General features: G+C 40.5%; 1 protein-coding gene across 5 annotated transcripts in view; it reads right to left on the bottom strand.

Moving 5' to 3' along the window:
• ZFAND3 (zinc finger AN1-type containing 3) overlaps nt 1-18,681 on the bottom strand; it is a 281,458-nt gene that overhangs the window by 90,529 nt on the left and 172,248 nt on the right. For all 5 annotated transcript variants that reach the window (XM_008174739.4, XM_008174734.4, XM_008174736.4 and 2 more), the window contains one exon: nt 9,669-9,848. In XM_008174739.4, coding sequence (XP_008172961.1) covers nt 9,669-9,848 — 180 coding nt within the window. The remainder of the gene's footprint in view (nt 1-9,668; nt 9,849-18,681) is intronic.

Here is an 18,681-nt window from a genome sequence, read left to right as displayed (position 1 = left end):
GCTTCTGGGAAGACCAAGGTTGCACTCCAGCTGGAAGGACTGGGATGGCTGAAGAGGGTTTTTTGTTTGTTTGTTTGTTTTTTAAATGAAAGTTGAGCTTCCCTTATATGACGACTCCAGGAGCTGGGGCTTCAAATATTGCAATACTCACTATGAAAACACAAGCGTTTTCAATGTCATTGGGTTTGCACAGTCCGGCACTCAAAATAAAGGGAGGGCAACTACAGAAGAGAAGCACTTTGTAACCTTGAAAACACTAAAGTATATACATACACATATATGGTCTTGTTAATACATTTGCAATGCCTGGTTATTGTTGGCTCTTGGTATCAACTAGCCCACTGCTGCAGTTAATATAGTGCAATAAAGACATCAATTAGGAAAAATGGATTTTGAAGCAGTCAGATAAAAATTGTCTGTAGCTCAATAATCAAACGTTTCTCTACCAGCTTCTCTTGTAACTCTCTATGAAATATTAATAAAAACAAAAAATAGTTAACTTACCTATTTCTTTTGCAGATTTATTACACCTTCAATATTCTCTCTTAATTAGCATGACATTTACATAACAATATAATTAATTTCCATCTACAGGCACAGTGGACTAATTAGGAACGCATAATCCCTTTTAAATACCTTGTCAATTTCACTCCATCAGAATCTGGTGGCTGATTTACCTTTGCATAACTAAACATACCAGTGTGTCAAAATACTACCCTCAGACAAACAATTTTGGGCCTCAATATTAAAAATAAAGGTTAAAAAATCCACTAATGTAAAATATCTAGTGACTAAGGTACTTGCTAGAATGTCCTTTAAAGTGGATCTATAAGATACCAAAGTTTGTATTTTTCTTGTTTGTCAACATTAATTTAATACGCTAATATTACAAGCACGTACAATAGCTTCCTCACCAGAATAATTTTATTTAAAATTAGAGATCCTGACAAATGTAAAACAAACTTAAAAATATCAAAGGAGATTATTATGTATTATTTGTTAAGTGATGACAACGTGCTATCTCAGGGGAAAGACAGACTACTCATTGTACCATAATAACTGTAGTTAGAATAGATGCACAGCACAGATCCCCACTTTTGGGAGCATATGCATTCTTGACACCTTAGTCCAACGCCTCTGCTGGGGCTACTACATACATGCTCCACTGTTCAAATAGCTGAACAATAGCTCATTTTTATGAGGAGCAGAAGCCCTGACCCATACTAGGTCCTTTCCCCAGTTATTCAGAACCCATTATATAGATTCCAAAGAAGTTCGTGGGAAGGTGGGTGGGGAATGGGAAACCTAGGCTGTCAGTTCACTGAAGGAACCAAATACTGGCTAAGTAACCTCTCTTTCTGCCATTACAGGAGGCAGAATGTTTGAACCCAGAATATTCAATCTGATGTGCTGACTCAGTCCTGGGGATTTCTCAGAGTGGTTTTCCTGGTCTACCAACCCGCAGGGGATATACGCAGTGGATTGAAACCAGCCCAACTGTGCAATGGCAGACAGCCTAATACTAAAGTAATACATTTTTTAAAACTTTAAGAACCATGAATAGACTCAAAGCATGCTAACTAAAATAGTGAACAAACATGACCATGAAGTGAAAAGGATATAGGAGAACAAAGTTTCCAGATCTCCTGTTCACAGTGCTCTAAAAGGGCAGTGTACATCTGAAGCTTGGTCTGACCTTTCACTGCTAGAAGGGAGCTAGCATCCCAGAAAGTTCCTACTTAGATGCTGAAAGCATGTGCACTCCCTGGAGGGGGTATCTAGCAACCTAAGGATTTCTTGGGATATTAGTATAGTCAAAAGGGATTTTGTGAAACTTCAGGAAATATATTGAGGGTATTGCATTACTGCGAAGACCAGTGCTTCGGAAACTTGCCAAAACCACAAATCTAGTTGTGCATTTCCTTAATCAGTAGTGACTTACCTAATTTATCTGTATAATCAAGTTTGAAAAGAATCATCGATTAGTGGCACAAATACATAAAGATATAAACTAGAGGGAATCTAAATTTGTGCAAGTTTAGTCTGCGGAGATTGAATGTTTTCCTGGAGAAAGACAGTGCTGAGTTGTAAGCTCTGCATGTGTGCTGCCGAATGAGAAAGCTGCACAGTAAATTTGGGTATGTCTACACTGCCACTAGGAGTGAGCCTCTCGGGCAGATAGATGTTGTGATTCAAGCTGCAGCTTGGGCTCTCAAGCCCACCCGAGTTGACCCCCTAGGCTTAACAGTCTGAGTCACAACATCCACACAGCTATTTTTAGTACACTGCTCAAGCCCTCCTAGAACGAGTTTGTCTGCCCAGGCTGAGAGACATGCTCCCATCTGCAGTGAAGACATATCTTTAGGTTACACTCCCATTAAGCATAGATAAAAGGGTTAGACATGAATATTTTAGCGGCGTTTAATGAGTTAGCCCTAATTCACCTTGGTGGATTTTTATTTATATGAAAGTCTTCAAAGAGAAAGTCTTTGCTGCTGCTGTGTGGTAGGCATATTTAGAGCTTATAGCAAGGTATTCTGCAGGGCCGGCCTTAGGGAAAATGGTATCTTGGGCAAACTTGTATTTTGGTGCCTCTGGCCCCTATTGCCTACCCCGCATGTCCACTTTCCTATGAAGAAGTTGTGAACTAGGTAATGAACTTACACTGGCCAAGCTTCTGACCAGTGCAAGACCAGGGAGCTGCAGGAATTGGCTGGAGCCTTTCTACTGTTGGTTCAGGAGCAGCTGGGAAACCATTCATGTAGCACAGTTGGGTGCGTCCCTGCCTGTGGATGTCTGTGTAAATGCAGTGCCTGTCAGAGGCTTGTAGCTTGAAATTAGCATCACAGTTGATACTCCAAGCTAATGGGTTTTGGAGGGCTCAGCAGTCCCACAGTCCAAGGCGAATGAGGACACAGAATGTATTGCCAAATCCGCACTGTATGATTTGTATAAATTGGAGGAAACAACACTGGTAGCATTTTGCTGGTTTTAATTACGCTTAAAAATTAACATGTCACTGACATAAGAAGGAGCTCATTTCACAGTCCTATGTGCCATCTCCTCAGCCCGTCTACATAAGGCATAAAGCAACAGTGCATGATACGTTGAGAAGACAGACCTACGAACTCTAAATGAAACTTGGATTCTAGGGATAAAAGTAGAACCCATGGAAGATCCTAACGCCATAATTTGCACAAGGTAGGTTTGGACTGCCCATAGACAGAGCAGAGGCAAGGCCTGACATGTACATTACACTTGCTTCAAATTTCTAGTTCTATTTGTTCTGCGTTGAGTCCCCAAACCAGGAGCCTATAACTCAAATCTCATTTTTCTAACCAAAAAATGTTTAACCTACTCTCCCATAATTCCATCAGTTTTCAATTTTGAGAGCATATGGGTTATTTTCCAGGCAGATGGTATTTATTCTCAAATTAAGCGGGAAAAAATTGATTGTGCTAAAATTAGAAGAAAGTTTGCTGCCATCTAGAGGTGAAAGATTGAACGATGTTTAACTTTTACATTTTAACGATGTGCTAGACACTGTGCATCCATTTTAACACACACTAAAGCATCATCCCTTAACTAAACTGTTCCACCTCTCTCACAATCATCTAGTTCAGTCAAAAAGCCTGAGAACAACTGGGCCTTACAATGTGCCCTAAAAGTCAGCAGACTACAGCACTGACAAACATTAACCAGAGAAGTATATTCTAGAGTCAAGGGCTCTCTGATGAGAATGCCTTAGGCCAGGGATTCTCAAACTTCATTGTACCGCAACCCCCTTCTGACAACAAAAATTACTACACAACCCTGAAGGAGGGACCAAAGCCTGAGCCTGCCCGAGGCCCGCAACCCAGGATGGGGGCCCAAGCCCCACCAACCTGTGAGGGGGTGGGGGGGGGACGACTAAAGCCCAAGGGCTTCAGCCCCAGGCAGGGGGCCTGTAACTTAAGCCCCGCCACCCAGAGCTGAAGCCCTAAGGCTTCAGCCCCAAGTGGTGGGGCTCGGGCTTCAGCAAGTCTAAGCCAGCCCTGGTGACCCCACTAAAACAGGGTCATGGCCTACTTTGGGGTCCCGACCCACAGTTTGAGAACCGCTGTCTTAGGCCAATTCCCAGATATACAAACTTAAGTATCAGCATGTGGGCTGATGTCAGTTGATCTTGTGTGTTCACAGGAAAAACTTCATATATTGTTTCTTATGGCCACTGTTTATTTGTACTTTTTGTCAATTATGAGTGGGGATGCAATTAATTACAGTAATAACCATGTTATATAACAGGCCATTGTTGCATCCAGCACAATTTTAATAGTTGTTGCATTCCTTTTAGAGAAAAGGCAAGAAATTTGCTGTGGGAGAAGTCAGATTTGTGGATTTGCAATTTTATACTACAAAGTAGGGCAAAATTCTTCCTCACAATCACCTTCCAGAAATCAGTCAGTTCTTGATTGCTTGGCTGAGAAGTAGTGAGGGGTGGGGAAGGGCTATATTTGTTTACACAGTTAACACATTACAGAAGTATAAACAAATTAACATATTTGTCTCTCCCCACTCTTCATATATTGCTCACAATATTTGACTGCAAATTCTTCAGGGCAAGGACCATAGACAAGATTAGCAATACGGACTAGTGTTTGTGTACGCCCATTTGGAGACACTTTAAAGGCCTCCAATTTTAGGAAAGTGATGAGCACCTGGCTCTCTCAAAATCCAGCCCCCTTCGAGTGTCTTGAATTGGGCATCCAGAAACGGAAGCACCCAAAAATCTCTGGCCACTTTTGAAATTCAGGGCCAATGTTTACTTCTGTGTGTACAGACCAAGTAATACAACAGTAATATAAATAATTTGTAACAGTATACAGTGGAAAGCTGTCATGTCTGACTCAGTTTATCAATTTTGCCTTACTCAAGCAAAAGGCAAAAACCTGAAGCATTTACAAATTGGGAACCTTGGTTTTGTCCGGTGCTGTCAGAGAGAAGACACGCAGAAAAGGATGTGTGCATCTGTGTGCATTCTTCACACAGAAATCCTGAAAGACCTGGAATGACTGGGATTCGATTCTCATTGGGAGCATGGAAATAATGAAAATAGTCATTGCGTTTCAAGCACAGTAGGTATGCATGGCATTTTATAAAGCAGTGGTTAGGCAAGTCCCCACACTAAGAAGCTCAATCTGAACATCCAACAGTTGCACTGGGAGAACAGGCAAAAACAACACACCTCACTCTTCTGATAAAGCTGATAGAGAACCCTGGCCTTCAGCCACAGTACATGAAACCCAAGTACATTTAAACTCCCTGGAATACTTCCACACTTACAAAGGCTGCTTCACTACTTCTAGCACAGCCAAAAATGCTTAGTTTAAGAGTAACATCACTAGCATGAGTACTACACAGAAAACTTTTATTTTATGAGTCATGCAATCAAACACTCAAAAGTGACTGTGTGTACAGCTTGACACACCTAGGGCCAGATTTTTGATGTGCTGAGGAACCACTAAAAACTACGAACGCTCAGCACCTCTGAAAATCAAACCAAAGCATCTAAAGTTGGGCACATAAAAATTGAGGCACAGTCAGTGGCCACCACTGAAACTTCTGGCCTAAACCTTTAACTATTGTTCTGCATCTACACTACCACATCAGAGGCATATGTATCTGGTAGAAAGTCTATTTGCATATCTTAATTAAAAACCATCTTAAGCATTGGAATCTAGTGCATTTAATTGTTCTAAAAACAAAAACAATTCCTCTCTTCCCTCTCTGATTACGGTATTTGCAAATTCAAAGAAGGCCAGGAAGAAGTTAAGCACATAATTAAAATAAAACCATGTCATTTGAAACTAAGAACTACTGAAATATCAAACCTGATCCAGCTGCCAAAGTCAGAGTTTTTCACACTGACATTTTTCCTGTCTTATTACAAGTTAGAGTTAGCTTTAAGCCTGCATAGTGTCAGCTTTAGCTCCACCTGTATAGAAAAAGGAAAACAATATGACAGCCCCAAAGGAGGAGATGAAGGGCTGAAATTAAGTGAAATTGTTCCATATCTAGTGTGACCTTTTCTTTACCAAAATACAGAGAACCTTGCCTTAATAAGCAGATTTTTAGATTGTGTTTAGGAGAAAAAAAAGCCTCCTTCAGTGCTCCCTCCCGCCCCCCCGAGATTAACTTCAGATAGCCACCTGCCAAGAAGTCCAGCTAGACATCTCCAGAGCAACAGACAAATCCTATGGCCAAGTAATGTTATGACAGCCTAAACAAAGGGTGGAAAGGGGGATAAAACAGAAGTATCCAGATTTAGAAGAACTGATCTACAAAATTTTTTTACTGATTTAACTATATCTGTTTAGAAACAACAAGGAGTCCGGTGGCACCTTAAAGACTAACAGATTTATTTGGGCATAAGCTTTCGTGGGTAAAAAAAACCTCACTTCACCCACAAAAGCTTATGCCCAAATAAATCTGTTAGTCTTTAAGGTGCCACTGGACTCCTTGTTTTTGTGGATACAGACTAACACTACCCCTCTGATACTTGACATAATGCAGGCAGAGTTATACTGTTATCAAAGTGCTTAGATCTGTACGGCCTATTTCAGTAAATTGACTAAGTTTCTAGACCAATATAGGTAAATCGATATAAAAACTGTGTTGATAAGCCTGAAGATGCCAGTGAGAAAAATGCAGTAACAACTAAAAAAGATCTTAAAACTGTTTTCCCCTCAAAGTTGTAACTGCATCTCATAAAGGAAATGTAGTGCTTCATGTACTCGAAATATAAGTGATTAAATTAGTCACAAAGCCTTTGCTCTGAGTGTATTACTGTATGCAGTCTGCAACCCTCAAAGAGCTACCTTCAATCTGCAAGAGAATTATTAATCAGCAAGATGGTTGAACCCAAAACTATCAGAACCGCCTTGCAGTGGTCAGGTGACTGTTCCAACCTTGATGTGGCAGGAGATGGAAACCTGCAGTAATCTGGCTCTGTATACAAGACGCTAGAAATTAAATGTGGTTCTCACAGGAAAAGTAATCAGAGTTACAAAAAAAAAAAAAAGAAGGGCATTTAAATATTGTCACCAAACTGAACTCCTGCAAAATCTAACCCTAGGAACTTCCTTCCTAGACCATTCACTGCATATTTAGAGGATAAAAGACTCCCTTAAAGACACACACAAAAAACAAAAAAAACCCACCCCAAAACCACCTCTCTTCAGATAAAATATGAATCTTATCATAGAAGATGTGTATGGTTCTCTTTACTTGTTATTACATGATGAACAGAGTTTGTTAATTACCCAAATGACTTGCTGCAGTTTTGTTCAATCTGTTTATCCTGCAGACTCAACAACCATGGCAAATGCCTCGATGTGGGACTGATTTAGAAGACATGAAAAGGAAGGAGCGGGCAGAGAGACTGCAGCCTGAGCAGTTCCTGTAAGAGAACACTTCTGAGCACTCCAATCTTTTCACACTTTGATAGGGATTAACTTAATGATCCCATACACTGATTCCTGGTGAATTACTGCAATTCTATTCAGTACAGCATGCAGCTGTACATCATCATACTGTACTGCAAAATATCAATCTTCTAAGAACACTGCTGTAATGAGAGAGGTGTATGCTTTATAGAACCAGGTATAAAATACGTAATACACAGAAAAAGCCACCTTTAAATTAAAATAAAAAAAAACATTTAAAGTTTGGGTATTCTTCATTATGGGAAAGAACCTTCCACTTTGAGACCATTATCCATCAGAAAAGCTCCATCTGTTGTATAATTATCTCTGATAAATTACACTAGTCTGAGCTTCATTAGAGAGGTGGGGAGGAGGGGAAGAGAGCTAGCTGGAACTGTAAATAAATCTCACCACTGTTTTGCACTTAAACTAAAGCCATCCCAGCAGGAAGGTGTAAAGAATTTTTTTTATGGGTAATATTTTCAAGTGCTCTACTGGCTGTGCTGCCTAATATCAGTCACCTTGGAGCATCCATTGGTGAGTGTGTAGCAATTAGGGATGGAAAACATTTTATTTCTTTAATTCCCCCCTCCCCGCACCCACACACATTCCTTGTAATCCAACTCAAGTCTCAATGAAAACATTTTCACAAAACCTGGCCCAGCAGCATGGAAGAAGTGCCCTGTATCACCAAATGGTAGATCTTGGGTTATGAGTGAGCAGGGGATTGAAGGCCCCAGACCTGTGAAGGCCCAACGTGTTGTTGAATTCTCTAGGAAAGGTGTTGTAAGAACTGCTTTTACAGCACCCCACAGGTTTTTCCGTGGAGAAGCGCTGGACGGAGGGAAGTGATGGGATGGTGGCCGCCAGCAACTGTGTGTGTGAAGGAAAGACAACAATAGTCACATTGCAAATTAACTCTTATTACAGCAACTGATATCAGAGTGCCTTGGAGTTTAACTAATAGGAAGTGCCCATTACTGCCTGCCATAGTACTGACAGGGTACCCAAATATTGTATTCATAGCATAGTACAATCTAATTTTAATTAAAATTTATGTTACAGGTAGTACAAATAAACTGTCACAATCCCATACTTGTATGCAGTGTTGTTGTACCCATGTTGGTCCCAGGATATTAGAGAGCCAAGGTGAGTGAGGGAATATATTTTACTTGACCAATCCATACGGATACATATGGCCTTGTTCAAACCACTCAAACTAACAAAACTGAAACCCAACAAAGGCAATGTATCAAAGCTCCTTCAACCCTGGCACTTTGAGGCAACTACTATAAATAAGAACTCAAAGTGTTTAAGAACGCTGGCATCTCCAGCATCTTCCCTACTAAAAAAGATGTGGATATAAATATGTTCTCCTTGAAATGTGCATGTGTATTTGTCATTCATTAGATATCAGGGTATTAAGAGCAAGAGAGATTCTTTCCATAGCCCACCTTTCAGAAAAGTAAGACTTTAGTCTGAAGAAAATGAAACTATGAATCACACATTATTTACGAGTGTAACGTATTGGAACATTTTTAACTCAATATATTACACACAGCATTAACTCATACAGAAATTTAGAATAAATTTTCCTGAAAGAAGGCAGACATTAGCCCAGAGTTTTATCATGCCAAGTCTGAACATTTTACCTCTGCCTTTAAATAGGATTCTAGCCTGTAAGAGTTCTATAAACAGACAGAGAACCGTGAACAGGGAGATGGGGTCAAAGATCATCCCACAGTCAGTTCTGTGAGAGATTTACCACCAGTTTAACAAACCCTATGTTATAGTCAATACTGCATATAGCCATTTTAAAAAGGTTTTAAAATAATGATATATGGACCAAATGGATAAGATTCTGGTTTCTAAGCCACCGCATACAATAGTTTACCTGTAGTAATGTAGGGACAAAATTTCATAAAAATGGGTAAAATTGTCTTAGAGTCAATCAAGATCAGCAGGACTAAAGCTCAAACAGCTGTACATCAGTATGAAAATTGTTTCTAAAATCGAAGTGGCCCCTTTTTTGTTTGCTCATTTTTGATTAAACCCAACTGTTTGAGTTTCACAATTATTTTCTAACTCCCTCCTCCCCAAAAGAGAGGTCATCTCTTTCTAGTAAGAGACAGTGACAAATGGCACTGAGAAAAGAGCAGATGTTTAGGTTTCCTGTTTTCCCCTCCTCAAGGCTCATGCACTTACATTCCTCTTTACTCAGCGAAGTTACATTCAGTTCTGTCGAAAGTTGCTGGTTGGAGTTAACAGTCTGCGTAGTTAGAGAGGTATTGCTGTTGTCACTGTTTGTTTCTCCAGAGAACAAATCTGATTGGCTGTTGCTTGTGCTGGGAGTGGAGTCATCATCTGGCTGCTTCTTTTGGAAATCTATCAAAAACAAGGTTGAGAAAGTGGAATGAGGTACGAAGGCTACTCACTTCATTTTCTGCTTGAAGCAGCAGAATTGAGAGAAAAAAATGAAAACAGTCCAAAATGCAATGAGTACACGGTCTGGGTTAACATCACTCCAACTGATTCCATGCATATGCTGTAGAATAAAATGCTGAAGTAGCCTTAAGGTTTTTGATTTATCCCAGATTTGAAACTTCACTTTAGAATTTCCTTGTTATTGACAAGTACTGACAGAATGCTTAGCACTACACAAAGACGACGACAGTCCTTGTTCCAAAGATCTTGGTCTAACAGAGCATCCAAAGTTTACTTGTGTGTTTGACAGTCGAACACTTAACATTCATGCTGTTGTATAAACAGTTAAAACAAAGTGTGGAGAAAGTATGCATCTGATGAGGTAAAACCTGGAAGAGACTCCCTGGGTTATCCAATCCAACTATAAGAATATTTACACTATGGTTTTGTGAAAAATGTTTCCCATTGTGACCTGTAAAGTTCCACTAGGGTAGCAATGATGGGAGTGTTAGAGTAGACAGGGCTTCTGGTTGTCCTTCAGCATTGTAAGCACAGTATGGTCTAACCTTGTTCTGAGCAGACCTACATAAACATGAGTAAAATGCCTGTGATGGATGCCTGGCACTTTGTCTGCACCAGTGCTCCCTGCCATTGTTCCCACTAATGGAGCTGAACTGGTGGCAGCAACTGTGGGAAATTTTAGAGACCGTAAGCTAGCGTAAAGCCTGCCTGATGGAAACAGGCGTTGCCTATATATTACTTTCTCTGAACATTTTCTCTAGCCCGCTATTTAAATACCTCTCCTGATGGTGTCTAGGGCTACATCTGCATTGCAGCGCAGTGCGGATTACAGGCGCGTGACTTGCACACCACACCCAAGTGTTGCGCTTTAACTGCCCTGTATGGACATGCTGGCAAGAATGAAAAGGTACCTAGTTTGCATTAGCATAGTCCTGTTTGAAAGATGACTCTGTTAATGTCAACTAGGTACCTTTTAGTTTGTGTCAGTAGCATCCTCAGAGGGCAGTTAAAGAGCAACACTTTGGTGTGCTCTGCAGTTCACACCTCCATAGTCCTTAACGTGACACGGTGCAGACAAGCCCTAAGCCATCTCTTTGGATGATCGCTCCAGTACCTAGACACCAGTTAAGTGAGGGATTTAACACCTAAACCTACAATTTTCCTATCACGCTGCTGCTGTTTCTAATATTTCAAACTATGAGTAATCCTCCATCCTCTACTTCTCAAACCGCGGCAGACAATCATCATAATCATCCCACTTTATCTACTTTTTGCCGAGCTATGTACAGTTAAGTTCCCTTAAAACAAGAGAATACTCCTTATATACTCCATTTATACTGGAGAAAACTCAAAGATATAAAGTAAAAATATAAATGTTTTCCCCAACTTTGCTATTTAGCAAATATGACAAAAGAAAAAATAAAATGGTGAGTATAGAAATGCCTCCCTCTCACTCCACCCTCACCCTCTACCAGAGACTGCAGTGAAGTCATAATGTACTTCGTCATACATAGTCATACGTTTCAACTATAGCAACAGAATACATCATCCCTGGATCATGACTTCATTATGGGATCCAGCAGATAACCTCAGTGAACACAGAAGTGTCCTAAAAAATTGTGAAGAAAAGTTTAGAAAGGTACTGGCAATGCAAACTGCTTGCAGGTAAACTTTCACCCTTCCCGCACCAAGTAAAAACCTCAGCTTAATTTTCTCCACAAACATATCTTGTAATTCTTTTATTTTTCCTCACCTTTCCATGTCTTTTCTCTAACACACCGTGCTTATGGTACCTAGACTGTAAGCAATTTAGGACAGGTACTATGTCTTTATACTTGTATAAAGTACCTAGCATACTGCTAATGCTATACAAGTAAATAAATATGGAAATAGAACAGGAGTACTTGTGGCACCTTAGAGACTAACAAATTTATTAGAGCATAAGCTTTCGTGGACTACAGCCCACTTCTTCGGTATGCATCCGAAGAAGTGGGCTGTAGTCCACGAAAGCTTATGCTCTAATAAATTTGTTAGTCTCTAAGGTGCCACAAGTACTCCTGTTCTTTTTGCGGATACAGACTAACACGGCTGCTACTCTGAAACCTGTAAATATGGAAATATTAGCATTAACATTCAGCTATACAGGACAACCACCTTATTCCCTGGGCCTCTCAGTCCTTAACCTTTTCCTCCATGTCTCAGACTTGGCTCATTCACCCCAGCTGTACTCCGTCTGTAGATAAGAAGCAGTCAAACAGCCCATGGATTCCTATGGAGATAGGGCTCTCATCTTTAGAATAGATGAGAACTGGGGAAACCACAGGTCCTTGCAAGCAACGTTCCAGATCTAGCCAAGCAGCTGGGCCACTCATATCAAGGCAGATCATTGCATGTCGAGACCTGTAGCCTCCATGGGCTGCTGCATATCTATATGAAAGATGAGAGTTTGCAATCTACTCCATTTCATCATAATTTGCTAATACTTGAAATAAATTGCAAGGGACAATTCTCCAAATAAAATGGGGTCTGGGGTCTGCTGCCTGCTGCAAGGTTATGTTTGCATTTTGATTAATTTCAGGTTGCTTTGCTTTTGGAAAGGTGCAAGGAAAAGGCAGAGAACAACAAATTAAAATGCAAAGAATGCATATGAAACCCTCCAACTCTCCCCAGATGGTTCTGCTTATCTGAAAAGTCACAGCAGTTCTCAAACTGTGGGTTGGGACCCCAAAATGGGTCACAACCCAATTTTAATGGGGTCACCAGGGCTGGAGTTAGACTTGCTGGGGCCCCGGGTTGAAGCCGAAGCCCGAGGGTTTCAGCCCTGGATGGCGGGGCTTAAGGTACAGGCCTCCTGCCCAGGGCTGAAGCCCTTGGGCTTTGGACCCCCCGCCTGGGGTGGCAGGGCTCAGACAGGCTTAGCTTTGATTCCCCCCCCCACCCCACCCCTCAAGGGTCATGTCATAATTTTTGTTGTCAAAAGGGGGTCACAGAGCAATGAAGTTTGAGAACTGCTGTGTTAAAGAGTTGCTCCTCACAGCTTCTGCTATTCTCCCAATGCTTATGGCCTTCCACCCACCCGCATCTTGCCCCTCCTGCCCTTTTGTGCCCAGGGATTCTCCTAGGCCCCCCAACCTGCACAGGTTCCTATCCTGGTAGCAGCTCATCAGTCCATAACAGAGGTGGAGCCGCTGAGGGAGAGAACAGATAAGACATGTCTAGGTTGGGGAAATGAAAGGTGTTTTTAAACAGTGTTAGCCGATACACGTCAACATATTTTTAACCACCACTTAGCACCCAGTGTAGACACAGGGCTTACCTGGACTAAGTAAATAGGTAGTATTTAAAAACATGTTACCTAACACTTATCTCCTTTCAAAAACACAGCTGAACTCTTTTGAAAAGCTTATTAGCTAGTTGTGATCACTCCTTAGGCTCCCAGTTAGCCTATCCCTATATATAGTATCTCCAGCCAGCTAATGTATTTGTAAAGGAGTTACCTGTGTGTAGAGTAGCTGCAAAATCATGTTTAAAATCATGCTAGCTAATATTTTCAAACAATCTATATTCCTAATCTAGACAGGGCCAGAGAGTGAGCTGCCAGGGGCATGAAACTTGATCTTCTTGTGCTGAGCTAGAGAGGAATTCAGCCCGGGACTGAGGGGCTCCGGCCTAGCAAGAAGCAGTTCAGAGAAAAAAATTTCACCTGTTGCAACAGCATAGTCTTGAGACACTGGCAGGGATAGCAGTTGTCACAGATGGGTTTTGAAACCCTGGGAATGTCTTGGTCAAATGAGAACTGTTGGCAACTATGTTTCATTCACTTTGAGCATGGCCCTTGAGCTAGGGTTACCATACGTCCGGATTTTCCCGGACATGTCCGGCTTTTTGGGCCTCAAATCCCCGTCCGGGGGGAAATCCCCAAAAGCCGAACATGTCCGGGAAAATAGAGACATGCGGGGCCGGGGGTGCTGGGCCGGGGGCCGGGCCGGCAGTGCTGGGGCGGGCCGCGGGCTGGCCCGGGGCCGGCACCCCAGGGCCCGAGCCGAGCCAGGCTGGAGACGCTGGGGCTGGGGCCGGCCGCCGGAGGGAGCCGCTCGGTTGGGGGAGGTAGACTGGGCCGTGCCTCCTCCCCGCACCCAGCTTACCTGCCTGCTTCAGGCTTCCTGCGAATCAAATGTTTGCGGGAAGCAGGGGAGGGGGCGGGGACTTTGGGGGAAGGGGTGGAGTTGGGCGGGGCTGGGGGTGGGGCCCCGTGGAGTGTCCTCTTTTTGGACACTCAAAATATGGTAACCCTACTTGAGCTCCTGTCTGAGTACCAATCTGACCCTTTGGCAAGGGAAAGTTGGTGTACATCCTGCCTGCACTAAATGCTCTCTATCTGCAAATGCAAGGAGAAAGTAGAGATCAGATAAAAAATGTTTTGCGACTGATTTATATGCAAAGCACTGCACAAAAGTTAAGCTGTATTGTACACATCTCAGAAATGGAAGTACCTACAACCCTTGAGCAGTGGAACAAAATATCTTATGGTTACACTCCATATTCTACACCGGTGATCTGCAAAACCCATTAAAAAGTCAATTTAAAGTTATAATAATAGAAATTAAGAAATGTATTAACATCCCACAAGTCAAAAATTCTCATCTGATTTATTTTCCCCCTGCAAAACAGGTATAAATATTTTGCTTTTGGGCTGTGCTGCATACTAAGTTTCATCCACAAAGAGTATTTACAGGTGAATTTTAAAACTTTAAAAATTAACCTGTATAATGAAAGTCCTGACAGACCCCTAATGACAATATAACTAACAGTGGCCCCACACTACATCTCCCAAAGCTATTTATTTGTTCAGCCTGCACACTCAGCAAGGTTGGGTTTTTTCTGAAAGGCTATTCATTTTTACACCCAACTGATAAACTTTCCTTCTTGAAACTGGGCACAAAAGGCTGACAAAAGATTCATCATTCAGTAGGGTGACCAGATGTCCTGCTTTTTGGGTCTCTCTCTGATATAGGCTCCTGTTACCCCCCACCCCCGTCCCGATTTTTCACACTTGCTGTCTGGTCAGCCTATCATTCAGTAATGTCATTCCCCAGAAACTTAATCTTGAAACAGCTGGCAGATTAGAGCAGCTACATTGCAGCAGAGTCTACATAACAATTATACACTTTTAGCCATTGTGGCCCTAGGATGTCCTACATTCAGAACTGTATTCTTTATTCATTAGGATCTGCTAGCAGATTTGACAAACTAATTAGCTCACAAAGAACTCTCACTTGCTCCATTTTGTGTGGTAACTGAGCATGTCTATTTTTTTTGTAACGGTTTCTTCATCAAAGCAGACAAGAGGAGGCAGGAAAAATGTGGAAATTGCTGCTCCGAAGCAGTTGAAAGACATTCTAGTTCTTCCAAATAAACCACACTGCTTTTGGAATACAAATTCAACTGAAAATGGCCAGCAGAAGGTTTTATGGGTCCTATTGATGACAGACTGGTGCCATTAAAAACCATTACCAAAATGCACAGAATTCAAAATATGCAGGTGGTCTAAAACAGAAACTGGGATTTCCACATGTTAAGTCGTTTGGTGCATGCAGTCTTAGCTGTTGGTCCATCCGAATCAAGCAGATTTTGCAGTTAGCTTTTTTTGCAGTGTTTGGTCGATCAAAGAGACAGAGTCTATATGGAGCTTTCTGAAGAAGTGAGGTGTTTTTTTTTTTTTACCCACGAAAGCTTATGCCCAAATAAATCTGTTAGTCTTTAAGGTGCCACCGGACTCCTTGTTGTTTTTGTGGATACAGACTAACATGGCTACCCCCGATAAATATATCATGCAAGCTTTTGGTCAAATGCTCTTCTACAGTAAGTCAATAATTTCCGGGTTCTGCTAGAACAATGTGTGAACAGGCTGCAACACAACTTCATTGTGTACCTTCCCTAGACCCCACAACATTTAAATGAGTTTTCTTACCTTAAAAGAGTTATAAGTAAATATCTAACAGCAGAACTCCCTAATGTCATCTACATTTCTGATTTTGGTAATAGTAGTAGTGTGATGAAAGCATGGTCTGGAAGACTGAAAATGGGACTGAAAACCAGCTATTCATTCCACTGACTCATTATGTTACCATATCCAAGTTGCAATCTTTGCATCTGTAAAATGGTAATAGAGAAGGAGCCCTTAAATTCCACCATTTTCAAAGATTCTGCTGTTTACTAGAAAGACAGAAGACAGCACTGAAAAAGATCTTTTAAAATTTCCTACTTTTTGAAAGCGTGTCCACTGTATTTACATGCCTCAAAAAATGTTTTAGTGTTCTAAAAATGCCAAATGGTAAACATTAGTTCACTATTTTAGAATCAGTCTTTCAAATGTAAAAGAGCCCCAGACCAGACCATTGTTGACATTAAGATCCCACAGCATCAGAACAGAGTTTGCATATTAGAAAACAAAATACATTAGTAGAAATCCAACAGCACAAGGACATTAAATTACTTAACATGGTTGAACAACTGTAGTTTGGACAGAAATCAAGAGATACAACCAACAAATAATGAACAACAGAACACAGCTTCAGTACATATAACTACAGCTAATTACTGAAAATTGTATTGGTAATAAAGATAGTTTAAACTTCAATGCAAGACCCATTTTTTCATACACTTAGCATTTTTAATGCTGATGTGAACAATGTATATATTAAAACCATGAAAGGATTCATATTAAGTGTAGTGCTCCAATTTTTAATTGTGCAGCTGCAAATATTAATGACAAACTGAATTAGTCTTGTTAATAAGTGTGTGTGTAAATATAGTATATATATTTTATTGGATTGCATTTGGTTTCTTTGAATCAGAGCTTCAGTTAATACAAATAACTTATGGATCATCTCGATCTCACTCATACATCCCAAAAACTGGCAGTAAATTCAGAAATGTTGAGTTTATCTCAAGCCATGTAAGCCCAAGATGCTAGCAAAACAGTTAGGTGGATGCTGCCAATTCTGAAAGAATTTTTATGGGCTGTCAAGCGATTAAAACAATTAAGCATGATTAATCGCACTGTTAAACAATAACACAATACCCTTTATTTAAATATTTTTGGATGTTTTCTACATTTTCAAATACATTGATTTCAATTACAACACAGAATACAAAGTTTACAGTGCTCACCTTATATTTACTTTTGATTACAAATATTTGCACTGTAAAAAACAAAAGAAATTGTATTTTTCAATTCACCTAATACAAGTACTGTAGTGCAATCTCTTTATCATGAAAATTAACTTTCAAATGTAGAATTAGGTACAAAAAACTGCATTCAAAAACAAAACAATGTAAAACTTTAGAGCCCAAGTCCACTCAGTCCTACTGCTTGTTCAGCCAATGGCTCAGCCAAACAAGTGTGTTTACATGTGCAGGAGATAATGCTGCCCACTTCTTGTTTACAATGTCACCTGAAAGTAAGAACAGGAGTTCACATGGCACTGTCATAGCCGGTGTCACAAGATATTTACGTGCCAGATGCGCTAAAGATTCATATGTCCCTTCATGCTTCAACCACCATTCCAGAGGACATGCATCAATGCTGATGACGGTTTCTGTTTGATAACGATCCAAAGCAGAGCGGACAGATGCATGTTCATTTTCATCATCTGAGTCAGATGCCACCTGCAGAAGGTTGATTTTCTTTTACGGTGATTCGGGTTCTGTACTTTCCAAATCAGAGTGTTGCTCTTTTAAGGTTTTTGAAAGCATGCTCCACATCTCGTCTCTCTCAGATTTTGGATGGCACTTCAGATTCTTAAATCTTGGGTCGAGTGCTATAGCTATCTTTAGAAATCTCACATTGGTATCTTCTTTTTGTTTTGTCAAATCTGCAGTGAAATGTTCTTAAAACGAACAATGTGTTCTCGGTCATCATCTGAGACTGCTATAATATGAACTATATGGCAGAATGTGGGTAAAACAAAGCAGGAGACATACAATTCTCCCCCAAGGAGTTCAGTCACTAAGTAATTAATGCGTTTTTGTTTTGTTTTGTTTTTTGAGCATCATCAGCATGGAAGCATGTCCTATGGAATGGTGGCTGAAGCATGAAGGGGCATACGAATGTTTAGCACATAAATACCTTGTAATGCTGGCTACAGAAGTGCCACGCGAATGCCTGTTCTCACTTTCAGGTGACGTAAATAAGAAGCGGGCAGCATTATCTCCTGTAAATGTAAATAAACTTGTTTCTCTTAGTGATTGGCTGAACAAGAAGTAGGACTGAGTGGACTCGTAGCTCTAAAGTTTTACATTGTTTTATTTTTGAGTTCAGTTATGTAACAAAAAAAATCTACATTTATAAGCTGCGCTTTCACGATAAAGAGATCGCACTACAGTACTTGTATGAGGAGAATTGAAAAATACTATTTCTTTTGTTTATAATTTTTACAGTGCAAATATTTGTAATAAAAAATAATAATATAAAGTGAGCACTGTACACTTTGTATGCTGTGTTGTAATTGAAATCAATATATTTAAAAATATGTAGAAAAACATCCAAAAATATTTAATACATTTCAATTGGTATTCTACTGTGCAATTAAAACTGATTAATCGCGATTACTTTTTTTCAGTTAATCGCGTGAGTTAACTGCAATTAATCAACAGCCCTAGTTTTTATTCTTTTGATTAAAATCTCAGCAAAATTCTATATGATGTTACACTCAGTTAATAGCTTTAACAAGACAAAGCCAGAATAAGAGCTGGTGAGAACCAAGCGGTT

This window comes from Chrysemys picta, chromosome 3 (genome assembly GCF_011386835.1).
Source record: "Chrysemys picta bellii isolate R12L10 chromosome 3, ASM1138683v2, whole genome shotgun sequence".
Taxonomy (NCBI): Eukaryota; Metazoa; Chordata; order Testudines; family Emydidae; genus Chrysemys; species Chrysemys picta.
The sequence above is the reverse complement of the archived record's forward strand: the minus strand, read 5'-3'. Positions and strand labels throughout refer to the sequence as shown.